Source organism: Leucopleurus acutus (assembly GCF_964270905.1).
Source record: "Leucopleurus acutus genome assembly, chromosome: 3".
In the NCBI taxonomy this organism is placed as follows: Eukaryota; Metazoa; Chordata; class Mammalia; order Artiodactyla; family Delphinidae; genus Leucopleurus; species Leucopleurus acutus.
In genome coordinates, this window is record NC_139145.1 from 32901138 (window position 1) to 32915977 (window position 14840).

Here is a 14840-nt window from a genome sequence, read left to right on the forward strand (position 1 = left end):
AATATTACAATTCAGAATGTAATGAGGTGCTGAATTGAATAAGGCAGACTATAATACTTGTGCAATTCTGACTCTCTGGCTGGAGTTGGGCTGAGCTGGTTGGGAAAGTTTTGGGGAAAAGATGGGACCTGTACTTAGACGGCTACTGGGTTAGTGCTGAGGAGGAACAGTCATTAGGCTATCTTCTCTGTCTCATGCCATCCTAAGCCTGGGATTTTTCAGCAGGGCTCGGGGCTGGGTTGGGATAAAGCTCTAAAACCCTAACAGCTCCACAGGGCTCCCTAATAAACAGATACAAGACAAATCTACAGATTTGATGAAAATGCTCCAGTGCCCAACCTTCCAAGTTCACATCGCCCGGTATCACCTCAGAGACATAGCCTCTGATCAACATACGTTTGTTGAGTGAAAATATGTCTGATGATATTAAACAGCTACCATTTGGGGTTCTAACACTGTATTAAGTGTTTTGCGTGACCAATCTCTTGTACTTTCTTTTAAAATTCTTTTCTTTTTGTCAAAAGAAAAAAAATGCGCATAGTTTAAAGAATCGAATAGTTCTACAGCGTTCGCTTCAAAAATAGCAATCCTTTTGCATCATCACCAATTTCTTCTTTCCCAGAGGCAACAACATTTACCTTTATTTTAGCTGACTATTTTGGTATTTATCTCCAGGTCTATAAATAACAGGCTTTGCTGCTATTTCTTGCATTTTCAATTTTAGGCATTACCTAGTAACTTCTCACTAGAAAAAGGCAGATCTAGGCTTCTTCTTCTACCTGCCCCATCCACATATGTACTTTTCCATCGCCCCATCCTTCAGATATAATGCTTAGATCATTATTCAGTGTTTAAGACCTGAGCCATGTAGGAAATGATAACTATCTTTTATTTCTTGAACCAATTTTTTGGGAGCTGTCTTTTAAACATTTACTTAAATTTCTATCTACTTATCATGCTAGAGACTGATTTCTTTGTTCCTGTTGTACTGCTGATTCACTGTGTGTCCTTGGGCAAGTTACTTAACCTCTCTGTTCCACAGTTTTCCCGTCTGTTGAACAGGAGATCATACCAACCCACAGCATAACGGTGTCAATGTCCTCCAGCCAAAACACCACTAGGAACATACTGTGGTCAAACCAAACAAAGATGGGTTTATTAACTCATTGCAAGGAGGGAGAAGATACACAGCGGGGCACCATGGGGTGCTTCAGTAGAGGGTATTAGAGAGGGCCGTGGTCAGTGATTTTAGGGAGGGGCCAAAGAAACCGGTTCACTCTCCATTTGGTGCTGTCAGTCAGTGGGAATCAGCCTGATTGGATCACAATATATTTCATCTATAGGAAGACTGACTAGAAGAGGCTAACACTGCCATTGGTAAAGAAAGTACAGTCACTCATTTCAGCCTGGAGAGGGGGGTGTTTTGTACTTTTCTGTTTGGGATAGTGACTTGCTTTCTGTCTGTGTTCAGGCAAGATTATGACGTGGTCTTGCTTTCACTGTATCTCACTTTATCCCAACCACAGAGAGGTCTTGATGAATGCTGGTATTCGGTAAGCTTGCTTAGGTTCAAGGGGAGAACACCATGACCTAGCTGGGAATGCCAGGCCAGCTCCTAACAGCACTTATGCCCGGACGCTAGTGTCAGGCCAATTCCCAGCGTCAAGGGCTGATTTTCCTGTTCTCATTGGTAAGAAGGATTAAATGAGCTGCCCTATGTAAAAATCATTAAAACAATGGCTGCTATAAAATAAGCCCTTACAGGGCTTCCCTGGTAGCGCAGTGGCTGACAGTCCGCCTGCTGATGCAGGGGACGCGGGTTCGTGCCCCGGTCCGGGGGGATCCCACGTGCCGCGGAGCAGCTGGGCCCGTGAGCCATGGCCGCTGAGCCTGCGCGTCCGGAGCCTGTGCTCCGCAGCGGGAGAGGCTGCAACAGTGAGAGGCCCGCGTACCGCAAAAAAAAAAAAAAAAAAAAAAGCCCTTACAAGTGTTTGTTATATGACACTAAATGCACAGGGTACGGAAGAGAATAGGTAAGTGGGACAACATCAAAATTAAAAACTGGTGCACATCAAAGGACACTCGACAGAGTGAAAAGGCAACCTCCAGAATTCAAGAAAATATTTCCAAATCATATTTCTAATAAGTGACTGATATCCAGAGTACAGGCAGACCTCAAAGATATTGTGGGTTTGGTTTCAGACCACCACAATAAAGCTAATATTGCAATAAAGCAAGTTACATGAATTTTTTTGTCTACCAGTGCATTTAAAGTTATCTTTATGCTATACTGTAGTCTATTAAATGTACAATAGCATTATGTCTAAAAAAACAATGCACATACCTTAATTAAAAATACTTTACTGCTAAGGAGCTTCCCTGGTGGCGCAGTGGTTGAGAGTTCGCCTGCCGATGCAGGGGTCGCGGGTTTGTGCCCCGGTCTGGGAAGATCCCACATGCCACAGGGCGGCTGGGCCCGTGAGCCATGGCCGCTGAGTCTGCACGTCCGGAGCCTGTGCTCCGCAACGGGAGAGGCCACAACAGTGAGAGGCCCACATACCACAAAACAAACAAAAAACAAACTTTATTGCTAAAAAATGCTAACTATCATCTGAGCTTTCAGTGAGTCAGAGTAATAACAGCAAAGATCACTGATCAGGGATCACCATATCAAATATAATAAGAATGAAACACTGAAATTTTGCAAGAATTACAAAATGTGACACAGAGACACGAAGTGAGGAAACGCTGTTGGAAAAATGACACCAATAGACTTGCTTGATTCAGGGTTGCCACAAACCTTCAATTTGTAAAAAACATAATATCTGTGAAACGCAATAAAGCAAAACGCAATAAAACGGGATATGCGTGTGTATAAAGAACTCCTACAACTCAACAACGACAACAAAACAAACAACCTGACTACAAAGCGGGCAAAGCACCTGAATAAACACTTTTCCAAAGAAGACACACAAATGGCCAGTAAGTACATGAAAAGATGCTGAACATCACTAATTATTAGGTAAATGCAAATCAAAACCACTTCACATGCATTACGACGGCAATTATTTTAAAAAAACACACAGAAAATAACAAGTGTTAGAAGGATGTAGAGAAATTGTAACTCTTGTGCATCGCTGGCGGGGTAATAAAATGGTATAGCCACTATGGAAAATGGTATGGCAAGTCCTCAAAAAATTAAACACAGAATTACTATACGATTCAGGGATTCCACTTCTGGGTATATACCCAAAAGAAGTCAGAGCTGGTCCTCGAACAGATATCTGTACACCAGTGCTCATAGCAGTATGAATCACAATAGCCAAAAGGTGGAAATGACCCAAGCGTCTAGTGACTGATAAATGAATAATTGAAATGTATTTGAATGTAACTGAAATATATACAGACACAAAAGAACAGTATTCAGCCTTATAAAGGGAGGAAATTCTGACACCTGACACAACATGGATGAATCTTGAAGTCATTATACTAAGTGACATAAGCTGGTCACGAAAAGACACACATTGTGTGATTCCACTTATCTGAGGTACCTAGAGTAGCCAAATTCATAGAGACAGAAAGTAAAACGATGGTTGCAAGGGGCTGGGGTGAGTAGGGAGTTAGTGTTCAACGGGTAGAGAGTTTCTGTTGGGAAGACGAAAAAGTTCTGGAGATGGACGGTGGTGACAGGTGCACCACAATGTGAATGCACTTCGTGCCGCAGAATGGTACACTTAAACATGATATTTAAAAAAAGGTAAATTTCATGTTATGTATATTTTATCACAATGTATTTGCTAAAGTAAAAAATAAATAACATCAAACCTGATCTCTCTTCCATCTAAATCTCCTTTCAAGATATTCAGATGCATCAGAATGTCCTTTAATATTCATGACAACTTTAGGAGTTGTAGACTTTTATTACTATTTTACTGATTAAAAAAAACGAGGCATAGATGAAGTAAGTCATTCACGATCACAGTGTTAGAAAGTGGCTGAGCTATGATTTGAATCAAACTAGTATAGACTACAGTTATTCTTTTGTGTGTGTGTGTGTGTGGTACGTGGGCCTCTCACTGTTGTGGTCTCTCCGGTTGTGGAGCACAGGCTCCAGACGCACAGGCCCAGCGGCCATGGCTCACCGGCCCAGCCGCTCCGCGGCATGTGGGATCTTCCCAGACCGGGGCACGAACCCGTGTCCCCTGCATCAGCAGGCGGACTCTCAACCACTGCGCCACCAGGGAAGCCCTACAGTTATTCTTAATTTTTATTTTTGGGAGGGGTTTAAGAGATTTACCAGGGACTGGGGTTATAACTTCTGTTGAAACTGCCCACTGGTAAAAGAAATCTACCTTTCCATTTAATAGAGCACTGAGACATTTCTAGCAAGGGACTGGGACCACATTTTTTTTATTTTGCGGTACGCGGACCTCTCACTGCTGTGGCCTCTCCCGTTGCGGAGCACAGGCTCCGGAGACACAGGCTCAGAGGCCACGGCTCACGGGCCCAGCTGCTCCGCGGCATGTGGGATATTCCCAGACTGGGGCACGAACCCACGTCCCCTGCATCGGCCGGCGGACTCAACAACTGCGCCACCAGGGAAGCCCTGGGACCACATTTTTAAATGGCTATTTAATATTATGTGAGAAACTAGTTAGAATTAAATGTAGTCTTGAAGAAAAATTGGGAGAAGCTGAAGTTCAGGGTAAAAATTGTTAGGGGCAGGAAACTGTTAAGATGTCACATATAGGACATCTTGTATGTACCATGAAGCCAGGGAGCGAGATGGAGCGGTAGAATGTACACAGTGCTTATCGACCTTGGGAATTTTGTCAATAGCAAGATTATTTGCTGAGAAGAAACATCTCACTGCTGTATGTCACTTCTGCGCTACGCATCTCCAAAGGAATTCTCTGTCCATCTTGCCTGTGTGCTCATTTGCGCCGTGGTGCAGAACAGCAGTCCCAGGCCTAGCTGGGCTGGAAACTGGTGAACCTACAAACTACGTGTTTGTGTGTGTGTACACATGCACACGCAAGTGCATTACAAGAAGGCACAAATAAAAACAAGAAAAGGTCCAACCTCTGTTTAGCAATGTCAAGAGAGTCCCTGAGAGCTATCAATTCCCAATCTCAGAGTGGAAGACCTTGTTTCAGAGGCTGGGGTGAGGCTCTCTGGGAGCCCAGGTCAGTGGTACAGGTGCTTGCTTTTTCTGCCTGCTGGGACGGATATTGACATTTTCAACCAAGTGTCATCAGACCCCCAAACCACGCTTCTCAGCTTCTGCAGGGAAACTGCAAGCAACTACTTTGCATGACTGTGTAGGTCTCAATTTTGACAAAGCCCTAGAGGATGGGGTGAAATCCACACTATGCAGTAAGCGGGGTTTGGGGGGGCCTATAAACGTGGGGACAGTCTGGTCCAGCTGGATGCAAGGAACTTACACACACAAAGAATGTTATAGCAAGAACGGAAGCTCAGAGACCTTTTGGGGCAATGCTCAACCTTGACAGCTAGGGAAACTGAGGCACAGGATTATTAAAGATCGTGCTGTGAACTGAATCAGGGACAGAGTATAGAAAAACTAAGTTCTTCAGCTTCTGCTTTAGAGCCTTCCCATTACACTCATGCTTCCCAAACTTGCCAGACCCTAAGAATCATCCGAAGAGAGGAGTGAAATCACAGTTCCTGGGTTCCTCCTGAACTTATTCAACCAGAATCTTCTGGAAAGAGTCAGGGGATATGTGTGTTTGCCAAGCAGTGGAGGTGAGGAGTATTTTGTGATGCTGTGTCAGTTTTTTCCCGACCTTCTGAACACTGTAACTCATGCCCCTTAATGCAATGCATTCATCGTCTTCTGTTTCAATAAGCCACACAAATATTTTAGAGGTTAACGTTTAACAGAGGGGTGGGGAGAAAAGTCTCTGGAATTAGGAAGGTTGGGTTTGAAACCCAGGCCCTTCATTTCCCAGTTTTCTGACTTTGGTCACTTAACTTCTTTGTGCCACAGTTTTCTCATCAATAGAATGGGTATGATGGCGATCCTTGCTGCACTGGGATGTGGTGGCGGTTAAATGAAAGTAAATGAAGTAAGGTATATAAAATGCTCAGCATAATAGCTAGCATGGAGGGAGAAGAAGGCCTCGGGCTGAGAGCCAATCCCATGGGCTTTGCATTTAGGGCAAGAGTAGGGGGTGAGTGTGCCCTCCTCAGCCTTCAGATGGCATCCAGGACTCACTCCATGCTGCTGGTATGCTGGGAACCCCTCTGGAGGAGAGGTGGCCAAACCAATGCCTGGAACCAGAAGGGGATTACAGGCAGCTCTGAACATCTGACCCCGACATCCAAGTTGATGGAGGAGAAATGGGAACCAAGGGACTCACGCATAAAACAAATCCAATTTGGGAGAGGAAATGACGTGTGGACTCTATTTCCTGACGCCCAAATCAAGAGTGAAGAATGAAACCTCTCCCAGACAGGCGAGGACTCCTTTGACTGAGGCTCCCACCTGGGGCCCCCTCTGCGGCCCTTACGTTGGCTCTGCCACTACTTGTCATGATATGTACAAAAAGTATTTTTCAAAACCTTCTCATTTAAAGACGATCTACAAAGTTCTAGAGCATAGAAAAACAGACAAAACAAAACAAAAAATAGGTATATTGAATATGTTTTGTAAAATAAGTATATTTCCCTGAGCTGGGATAGTCTAACCTGCCTTCCTTCCCCATTAGGATCCATTTTCTTCATTCATACATGATGAAGAACATTACATTTAGCAGTTACTGAAGACACTAATTAATTCATTTTTTTAATAAATACTTATTGAGCATCTATTGTGGACTGACACCAGGAATCCTCCAGCGGAGGTTTCTGCGTAATGAAGTGAAGCTGAGAGAAGAAACAACAGCCTAGAAAGAACAGACTAAAGTTAAAATGCGGGACCTTAAAAGAGGTCGGATAAACAGCTTCATGATGTAGAACGACTTCTAAAAGAAAATGACTTCGTATTATCAGCACAGTCCAATCACCCATGCGCATGAGAATTGCTGTGAGCTATTCAGGAAATCCTAAACTAAATTAAATTAGAGTGGGCATAATCTGTGTAAGGAGGCAAGAAAATGTGTAACATATGAAAGGAAAAATTCTTCCCCAAACCTAAAATATATAAGGGGAAGACCTTTCATTAACTTAAAAAATTTCTGTGCACCCCCCGCTTCTCCCTCATCCCACATCCAGCCCTGTGGATGGTGGGAGAAGCCAGATGAGTGAGGCTGTCTAGAGCAGTGCTTTAGTGTTCAGGAGAGGATATCATTTCTCACTTCTCCGTGGCTGTCAAGACAAATCTGTAACATAGAACATCTGCTTTTCAGGTTCTGGGGGGCGACTATCACCCCGAAGTTGGCTAACTCCTGTAAGTATTTAGCTATGAGCAATGATATTTAAGGTCTACTGTCTACGGGGCATACGGTTTATACGCTCCTTTATAGAACTAAGGTCTATGGACGGACCAAGTCAAGTTTTGCCCTTGGGCTGTGCAATTCTGGTGCATTAGTAGAATGGTTTTTCAAGTGAAAATATTCTCTATGGCTTATGTGGAGGGAGGTTATAAGACATTTTGACAGGATATTCTTTAGCATAGGAATGATGGCATGTTCCTGAGAATCGTTCATCTGGAATGCACGCATCATCTCCTGGAAGAGAGATTTCTTTCTGGCCTCACTATAAGCATTCACAGAACTTCCCCGACGCTGCCAGTTGATTTGCTGCTATCTCACAGATGTTGTGCAGCTTTGCTCTTTCTCTTTTTGCTCTGGTTTCTAGGAAGCTTAGAATCAAGTTTTCTATCTTAAATAACGGAACAGGACTTTATGTATAGTATATAAGCCTACGTGTACGTTCTTCCCCCTAGATTTTTCCCTTTATCCTTACTGTATCATTTTATAGCTCTCCAGTTTAAAAAAAAAATTGTTATAAGCTGTCACAAATTATAGGGAAGATGTAAGGAAAGGAATGAATGAATGGATGGATGGCTGAATTATTGAATGAGTAAAGGTCTTTTGCTTTATGATGCCAGATAAACAAGAGAATCATTAAATTAGCTAGGCACTTGAATTCCTGGACCACTCTAGGGAACCGGGAGCTTGCTGGTTTTGAAGTATTACGTTCTTTAGAATTAACCAAGGCGTTGCTTTTTGAAAAAGAGCTGGTTGGTGCTTTCTGACCACCTAGAAGGGTGGGATAGGGAGGGTGGGAGGGAGACGCAAGAGGGAGGGGATATGGGGATAGATGCATAGGTATAGCTGATTCACTTTGTTATACAGCAGAAACTGACACGACATTGTAAAGCAATTATACTCCAATAAAGATGTTATAAAAAAAAAAAAAAGCTGGGCACTTTCAATGCACTTTAACAAACTGACACTCTCCAGCGGGGACAGCTCCTTTGCCACACAGAACCTATGGAAAGGGTCCTGGCAGAGGCATACCGGTTACATTTCTTCTGTATCATTTGATGCTACTAATGAGTATTCCAAACTCCTTCTATTTAGACTTTCAAGAAAACGAAAACTCAACCTCTTAGAGTGGAGGAGGTAAGCCAATGCTTTTAGACCATAATGTGGCTGGCCGGGTATTTTCTGCCTCATATTCTGAGAGCAAAGTGCAAACCCCATTCTGATTCGGAAGGTAGTCTTATTTGTCCATCGGCAGGAGCCTCCATTATGCTGCCACTGAGATCCAGATTTTTTTCTTCCAGGTGAGTTATTTCATAGATTTGAAAGTATGCTGCTATAGACAAGAAACATCTCTGAAGCTGACCTGTCCTGGCAGAAGGTCAGAACACGGGATGAGCCACTTGCTGGAGTTCAGCCATCTGGAAGAAAATGCTTGAGGTGATGGGAAACGCTCCTCTTCTAAGCATCTCACTAGCTGTACCTGGGTATCTGCCCGATTGGCATAGATTGAAGGTGAGAGCAATTTGGCCGCAAAGGTGCCAAGGTTTTAGTACTGTCCACTAGAGAATGCACTACAGTCATAGAAAATAATGACGGTGGAACCATAAAGGTGAAATTTTTTTGTTGCTTTGAGGAGGTGTTCATGTCAAAAACGTTTTAGTTGTACAGTTTATGTCCAGTTTGTCTCTTTAGAACAGAGGCTCTTTGGGCAGGAAATGAGTGCAGTCACTCTCCTAACGATGGGCTTCACTAACGTCAAAGTCATAACAGCAACAATAAGAGGACAGCAGGAAATAATTCTTTTACTGTCATATATGGGCTGAAGAAAGTGTTGGAAGGGGTTTTATTTCACCTAAGAAAGAGGCGAAGACCAAACTGGACCAGATCTTCAAAGCACAAGGTCATTGCCAAGAGACCAAATTCAAAAGTTCTGTGTTATTAACAAGCTAAACATAACATAATCAATCACATGGTCGCTTGCTTTGTGCCTCCGCACCGACCGAAAAATCCAGCCCCTTTTCATCAAACTCAATTCAGAACACCCAGGCGCGGCTCTGTACTTTGCACCTTCTGTGTCAAATTCTATTTTCAATCCTTTATGTCAAATTTAAATTCATGGCAACTGCATTCAGATCTTGATAGAATCCCCAATTTGTCCTGGACCCCAAATCCATTCTGCAACACACACACACACACGTGAGCACACACATTTGAACCTGATTTGCACTCACTTCAGCGCTAGGCCAGAGTCCAGAATTTTGAATGGCTGCGTGTTGGCCGGAGCTTTAACCAGTTCTCAGGTAAGTACCCCCCTGAAAACAAGGATGTTGCACATTGGTGTCTTCACCCCTAAGGGTGAAGAAATCCTATCACGGTACTTCTTGTGTGGGATGAAAATGGACCCTCAAATTGTCTGTGGTATTTTGCCGTTACTGAAGCTTAAATTGCTATCAATCTTAAGTGAGCCGAACAAATTGGTGTGAGTGATGAAAAAATGGATAAGTTTGACTCTGAACACACACATCTGTTGTGTCCACCAAAATGAGGTCTTGATTAGGCAGAAAATCAACAAAAACTCCCTATCAACCACTCACAATCTGATACAACGTCCAAAAGAAAAGAAATCACTCACAGCGTTATTACTAAGCAAACATTCTAGACAGCCCTGAGATTAAGAACTGACCCCTCTTATGGAAATCAACTTGGCTTGGGTATACATATATGCATAAAAGGATATAGTTTTTAAAAGCTCATTTTCTTGCTAATAATCATCTTTTTTAAAAAGCTATCAGCAGGTGCGCCTCATTTCAAAAGCGTCTTGTACTTTATAATACAATATTCATCACAATTACATAGTATGAAATAAAAGGCAGCAAAACATAAGCGAGGATAGTTCAATTAAATGCAACATAATCTCTGCAGCAAAAAAAAAAAAAAAAAAAAGATCCTGTAGCTAAAATCAGGTTCTGATGAAAGAAAAGAAGGGAATATATTTCCACATATTTTTAATTATATAGTATTTCCTCAAACATGATTTTTCATAATATATTCCATTAAGTTAACATCATATTTGAAGAAAGAGCATTTTCCGATTTCATTCTAAGCCTGATTTTGAGCAATTACAGTGTCATTGTTCCGCGGTAGAAAGGTTGAATTCATTTACTGTGTGGTTACGCTAGTCATGATTGATGTCTCTTCTCCAAATGATAAACCAATCACCCCAATGATGTAATGTCATTTTAAGAGTGCCATAATCACATTTCTCTCAAACTAGAAGTTCCGATGAGTTCTAATAAAGATTTATGGTAGATTAAAGGCCTTTATAATATCAACAATGGATTGCTCATTTGATGAGAGATTTGATTAGGTAATTTTTTTTGAAAAAGAATATGAGTTTACTACATACATCAGGCCTGGCTTTGAAGAAGGGCATAGGCCATCATAAGTAGCAGTACATCATTCCATCTCCTGAATGAATCATCTTAAATGTATTTACGAGGTCCTCTGTAATTGTAGAGGTTGAGGCCACTGGTGGCATATACTCATGGGTGGAGCTAAAACACAATCCCATCAAGAAACACTCTTGGCATGGAAAGCTCTGGATTGCTTTTGATGGGACATGCTAAGGAACACCACGAGTGGCCAACTCAAAAGATAACTCCAAAGCCTTGGGGTCGGAAGCAGTTAATTTTTGCAAATGTCTCTCCTTGGGCCCATGGGTGCTTAACCCTAGATATTGCTCAATCCGACACTCACATGTGTTGTGAACATACCACCAACAGCAGAGATTGAAATAAGGCAGGGCTAGTGTGGGACCTGGGACAATTCCATCTAAGATTTAGAGATCCGGAACTGAGGCGGGTACCACAAAATCCTCAAAAGGGGAATGGAACGCTGTGAGCAGTCCCTTTGCTCTGTGAATGTGAAAATCACCATGAGAACCAGGGATTTAGAGGCAGTATATATCATGGTACCACGCGATCAGCTTGTTAATTTCAAGTGAAGTGGGACAAATAGAGGGTTAGAGGAGAGGTCACCCCCCAAACACTTCAGACTTGGCCAGACATTCAGCATTCATGTCAAGGGAACACATTTTAATCGCAAAATCATCTAAACAAGCAAGAAAGAGTCAGAAGCCAACCATCAAAAAAACAAGAGATCTGAGATGCACACACACTGGGCACGTGAGGGTGTCCGGGGTCACTTGGCTATGACCAGAATTGTAGTAATACAGCATTCAGTATTCCATCGTCTCTCTGCACTTCCCCCTTGAGACCTGCATGCTCTCACATGCAGCGGTGGGCCAATTCCTCCCACTCTGTTCAGCTAAGCAATGCCTCTTCAGTAACTGCAGCCTTTAAACAAACAGACTCTGGAACTGCAATGCCACCAAACGACAAGCGCGCTTCACCTCCCCGCTCCCCACACCACCTTCTCCCCAGCCCTTGTTTCAGAGTTGTCATTTTGCAGGACACTCGAGACTGTCACACACACAACATGTTCAGACACCACAGTTTCCTTACCACCGCTGGAGGCTTGCTGGGGCCCTGAGCATGCTCTGAGCAGGTATGAATTGGGGGAGAACTCCTCATCGGGGTTGGTGTCCATGATTTGATGGGAGGTGTTGCTGTCTAGCAATGGCATCTGGCAGCTAACTGGTGGAGGATTATGGGAGCTAGGCAGCTGAGCAGATGGGAGGAGGCTAGACGAGGATGTAGGTGGAATGGGACGACCTGGGAAAGAGGACAGAGGGGTCAAAGGTCAGCAATGAATGTCATGAGAGCAACCAGAGAAAGTTACATTGCAACCACCTCACAATACAAATAGCCAAAAAAGAAAAGAAAAAAAATGCTCCAGATGTATTTTTTCAAGTGGTTTGAGGTTTCTCCAAATGTCCAAATTCATACGACCGTAGCTCCGTATTTCAGAAAACGGGCATGAGCGGAAGTATCCAGCTACACCGCTGAAACGGAATCAGTCAAGAAAACATCCACTTCCTTCCCTCTCTCCTGCTATGGTTCTAACTGAAGTCTCCATCATCTCTCAATGGACTAGCTCCCTGAGGTTCTCCCTGCTTCCGCTCTTGCCATACGCCATCTGTATCTCCCTTTGTCTCTCTCCCTTCTCTACAGCGGCCAGAATGCTATTTTTTTTTTTTGCGGTAGGCGGGCCTCTCACTGCTGTGGCCTCTCCCGTTGCGGAGCACAGGCTCCGGACGCGCAGGCTCAGCGGCCATGGCTCACGGGCCCAGCCGCTCCGCGGCATGTGGGATCCTCCGGGACCGGGGCACGAACCCACACCCACTGCATCAGCAGGCGGACTCTCAACGACTGCGCCACCAGGGAAGCCCCAGAATGCTATTTTAAATGATAGAAGTTGGGTCATGTCACTCTCCTGCTTGGCACTCTCCAATGGCTTCCCATTGCCTGTAGAAAGAGACCCAAACTCCTTATGATGCCCTGCATGTCTCTCCTACTCTGGCACTAACTGCTTCTCTCACCCACCTCTGGAAGTGGTCCTTAACCACACTCCACTTGGCCCCTTAACCTCCAGCCAATGTGCCATCTTTATTTCTGTTGCTTGAACGCGCCACACCATTCTATCTTCAGAGTCTTCACACTTCCTGTCCCCTCTCTGTGGAACGTTCTCCCCTACTCGCCACATCACTGATACTCACGGACCTGCTCCTTCTCTTCATTCAAGCCTTCCCTGTTTGCCTTCTTGAAAACTGCCCACTTACCTGCTCTATCCTACTAGCCTGTTTACATTTCTTTAAAGCCCTTATTACTATCTGAAGGTGGATATATCCATTTATTTTATTCACCCCTATATCCTCAGGATCTTCCTCACAAATAGCACCCGTTGAATGAATGAACAGATAAATAAGGCAGACTAAAACCAAGTTAATTAGTTTGGGGAAGAAGCGGAGGAGAAGCAGAGAGGGTGACGTATTTGCATCTCGAAGGACTGGCCAGTGCCACCACCCTCTCCACCATGCGGTTCTCCTGGATATCACGGGGGGATCCCTACAAAGAAAAGCCACATCAGGCCACGCGGAGGAGCAGCCGTCCTGGCAGGAGGTACGGGCAGTGCCTCGGAGCTGGCCTTGGGTCCAGAAGTTCTCCTGCCGCACAGAAGGCTGCTGCAACCTCTATTTTCCCATGGCAGGGAGCTCCTGGCAGCCAAATTGCTGAGTGAAGATAATTGCCGTGTGGACTTTCCCCTGATTCACGCTTACGTCTTGGGGTCCTCGTGACTGCTTGTCTGCTGGTTTGTTCATCTGGGAAGCTCAGAAAAATGAGCCAAGAGCTGCAGCCCAGGGGATGTGCCCTGAATTGGGCGTTGCGGAGGAAAGGGTAAGGTATGAAGAAAGCAAACTTAAGAACCAGGCTAGAGTTTCCACTCAGGTAGAAGAAATCTGTTTTCCTCCTTTGAGATGCACTATGTGTGTGGAGGCATTTTCAGGCACCTCAGATGCATATTAATTTTCGTCATCGCTTTTGAAATCGTATTTCCTGATCCATTGCTCGGTGCATTAAATGCTACTTACTGATAGATCATTGTGAATGAATAAAATGTGTGAGGGCCTCCAAAGGGCACTCTGCTGGATGCTGAGGATACAGAAATAAATAAGACATCAGCCCTGCCCTCAGAGAGCTCACAGTCTAGTGGGAGAGGCGGAGAGTAAAACACATCATTTCAGTACCACCTGATAAGGGGCAGGATGGTCTCATGTAAGAACATGGTTCTGTGGGGACCCAGAAAAGGGACACTTGGTTTGGCCTGGCCAGGTGGAGGTAGTGGTGGAGAGCCAAACAAGGATTCCTGGCAAAGGTGGTATCTGGGCAATCTTCAAAAGAAAAGGAAAGGGACTCCTGGCGAGAGGAAACACAGCTAACAATAGCACAGAGGCATCAAAACCACTAGCCTATTACCCTTTTAGAGGGTGGGAGTGGCAGAAAGAGTTAGGAAGTAAGGTACCCTTAAAGCTTAAATGTTAGGGGCTCAGTAACACAGCTGAAGAAGAATCATCCCTGAATCAGATCAATGGATGAATGAAGTTTGAGTTGAAATATTTAGTTCATTCATAACTGTTTGGGAGCCATATAAGAGGCATGATATTCTTGTGAGATGATCTGGCAAAGGTAGACTGAATCCATCAGTGTCATCAGAACCAGTACTCGCATTTAATCAGTGTGACTTTCCCCCAAAGTCTTCTTCTAATAACAATACGACCATCATTATTACTATTTTAACTGCTAATGTTTTTGCACAATGACTATCTGCCACTCACAGCGTCAGTCACTGTACATAGATTATCTCATTTAATTCTGAAAACAATTCTACGAGGTTAGAATGATTATAATCCCCATTTTGTAGATGAGG

At 43.9% G+C, this 14840-nt stretch overlaps 1 protein-coding gene across 3 annotated transcripts in view; it reads right to left on the reverse strand.

The window, feature by feature from the left end:
• TENM2 (teneurin transmembrane protein 2) overlaps positions 1 to 14840 on the reverse strand; it is a gene marked incomplete at both ends in the record, with an annotated part of 1201679 nt that overhangs the window by 397640 nt on the left and 789199 nt on the right. For all 3 annotated transcript variants that reach the window (XM_082835729.1, XM_082835731.1, XM_082835730.1), the window contains one exon: positions 11978 to 12187. In XM_082835729.1, coding sequence (XP_082691855.1) covers positions 11978 to 12187 — 210 coding nt within the window. The remainder of the gene's footprint in view (positions 1 to 11977; positions 12188 to 14840) is intronic.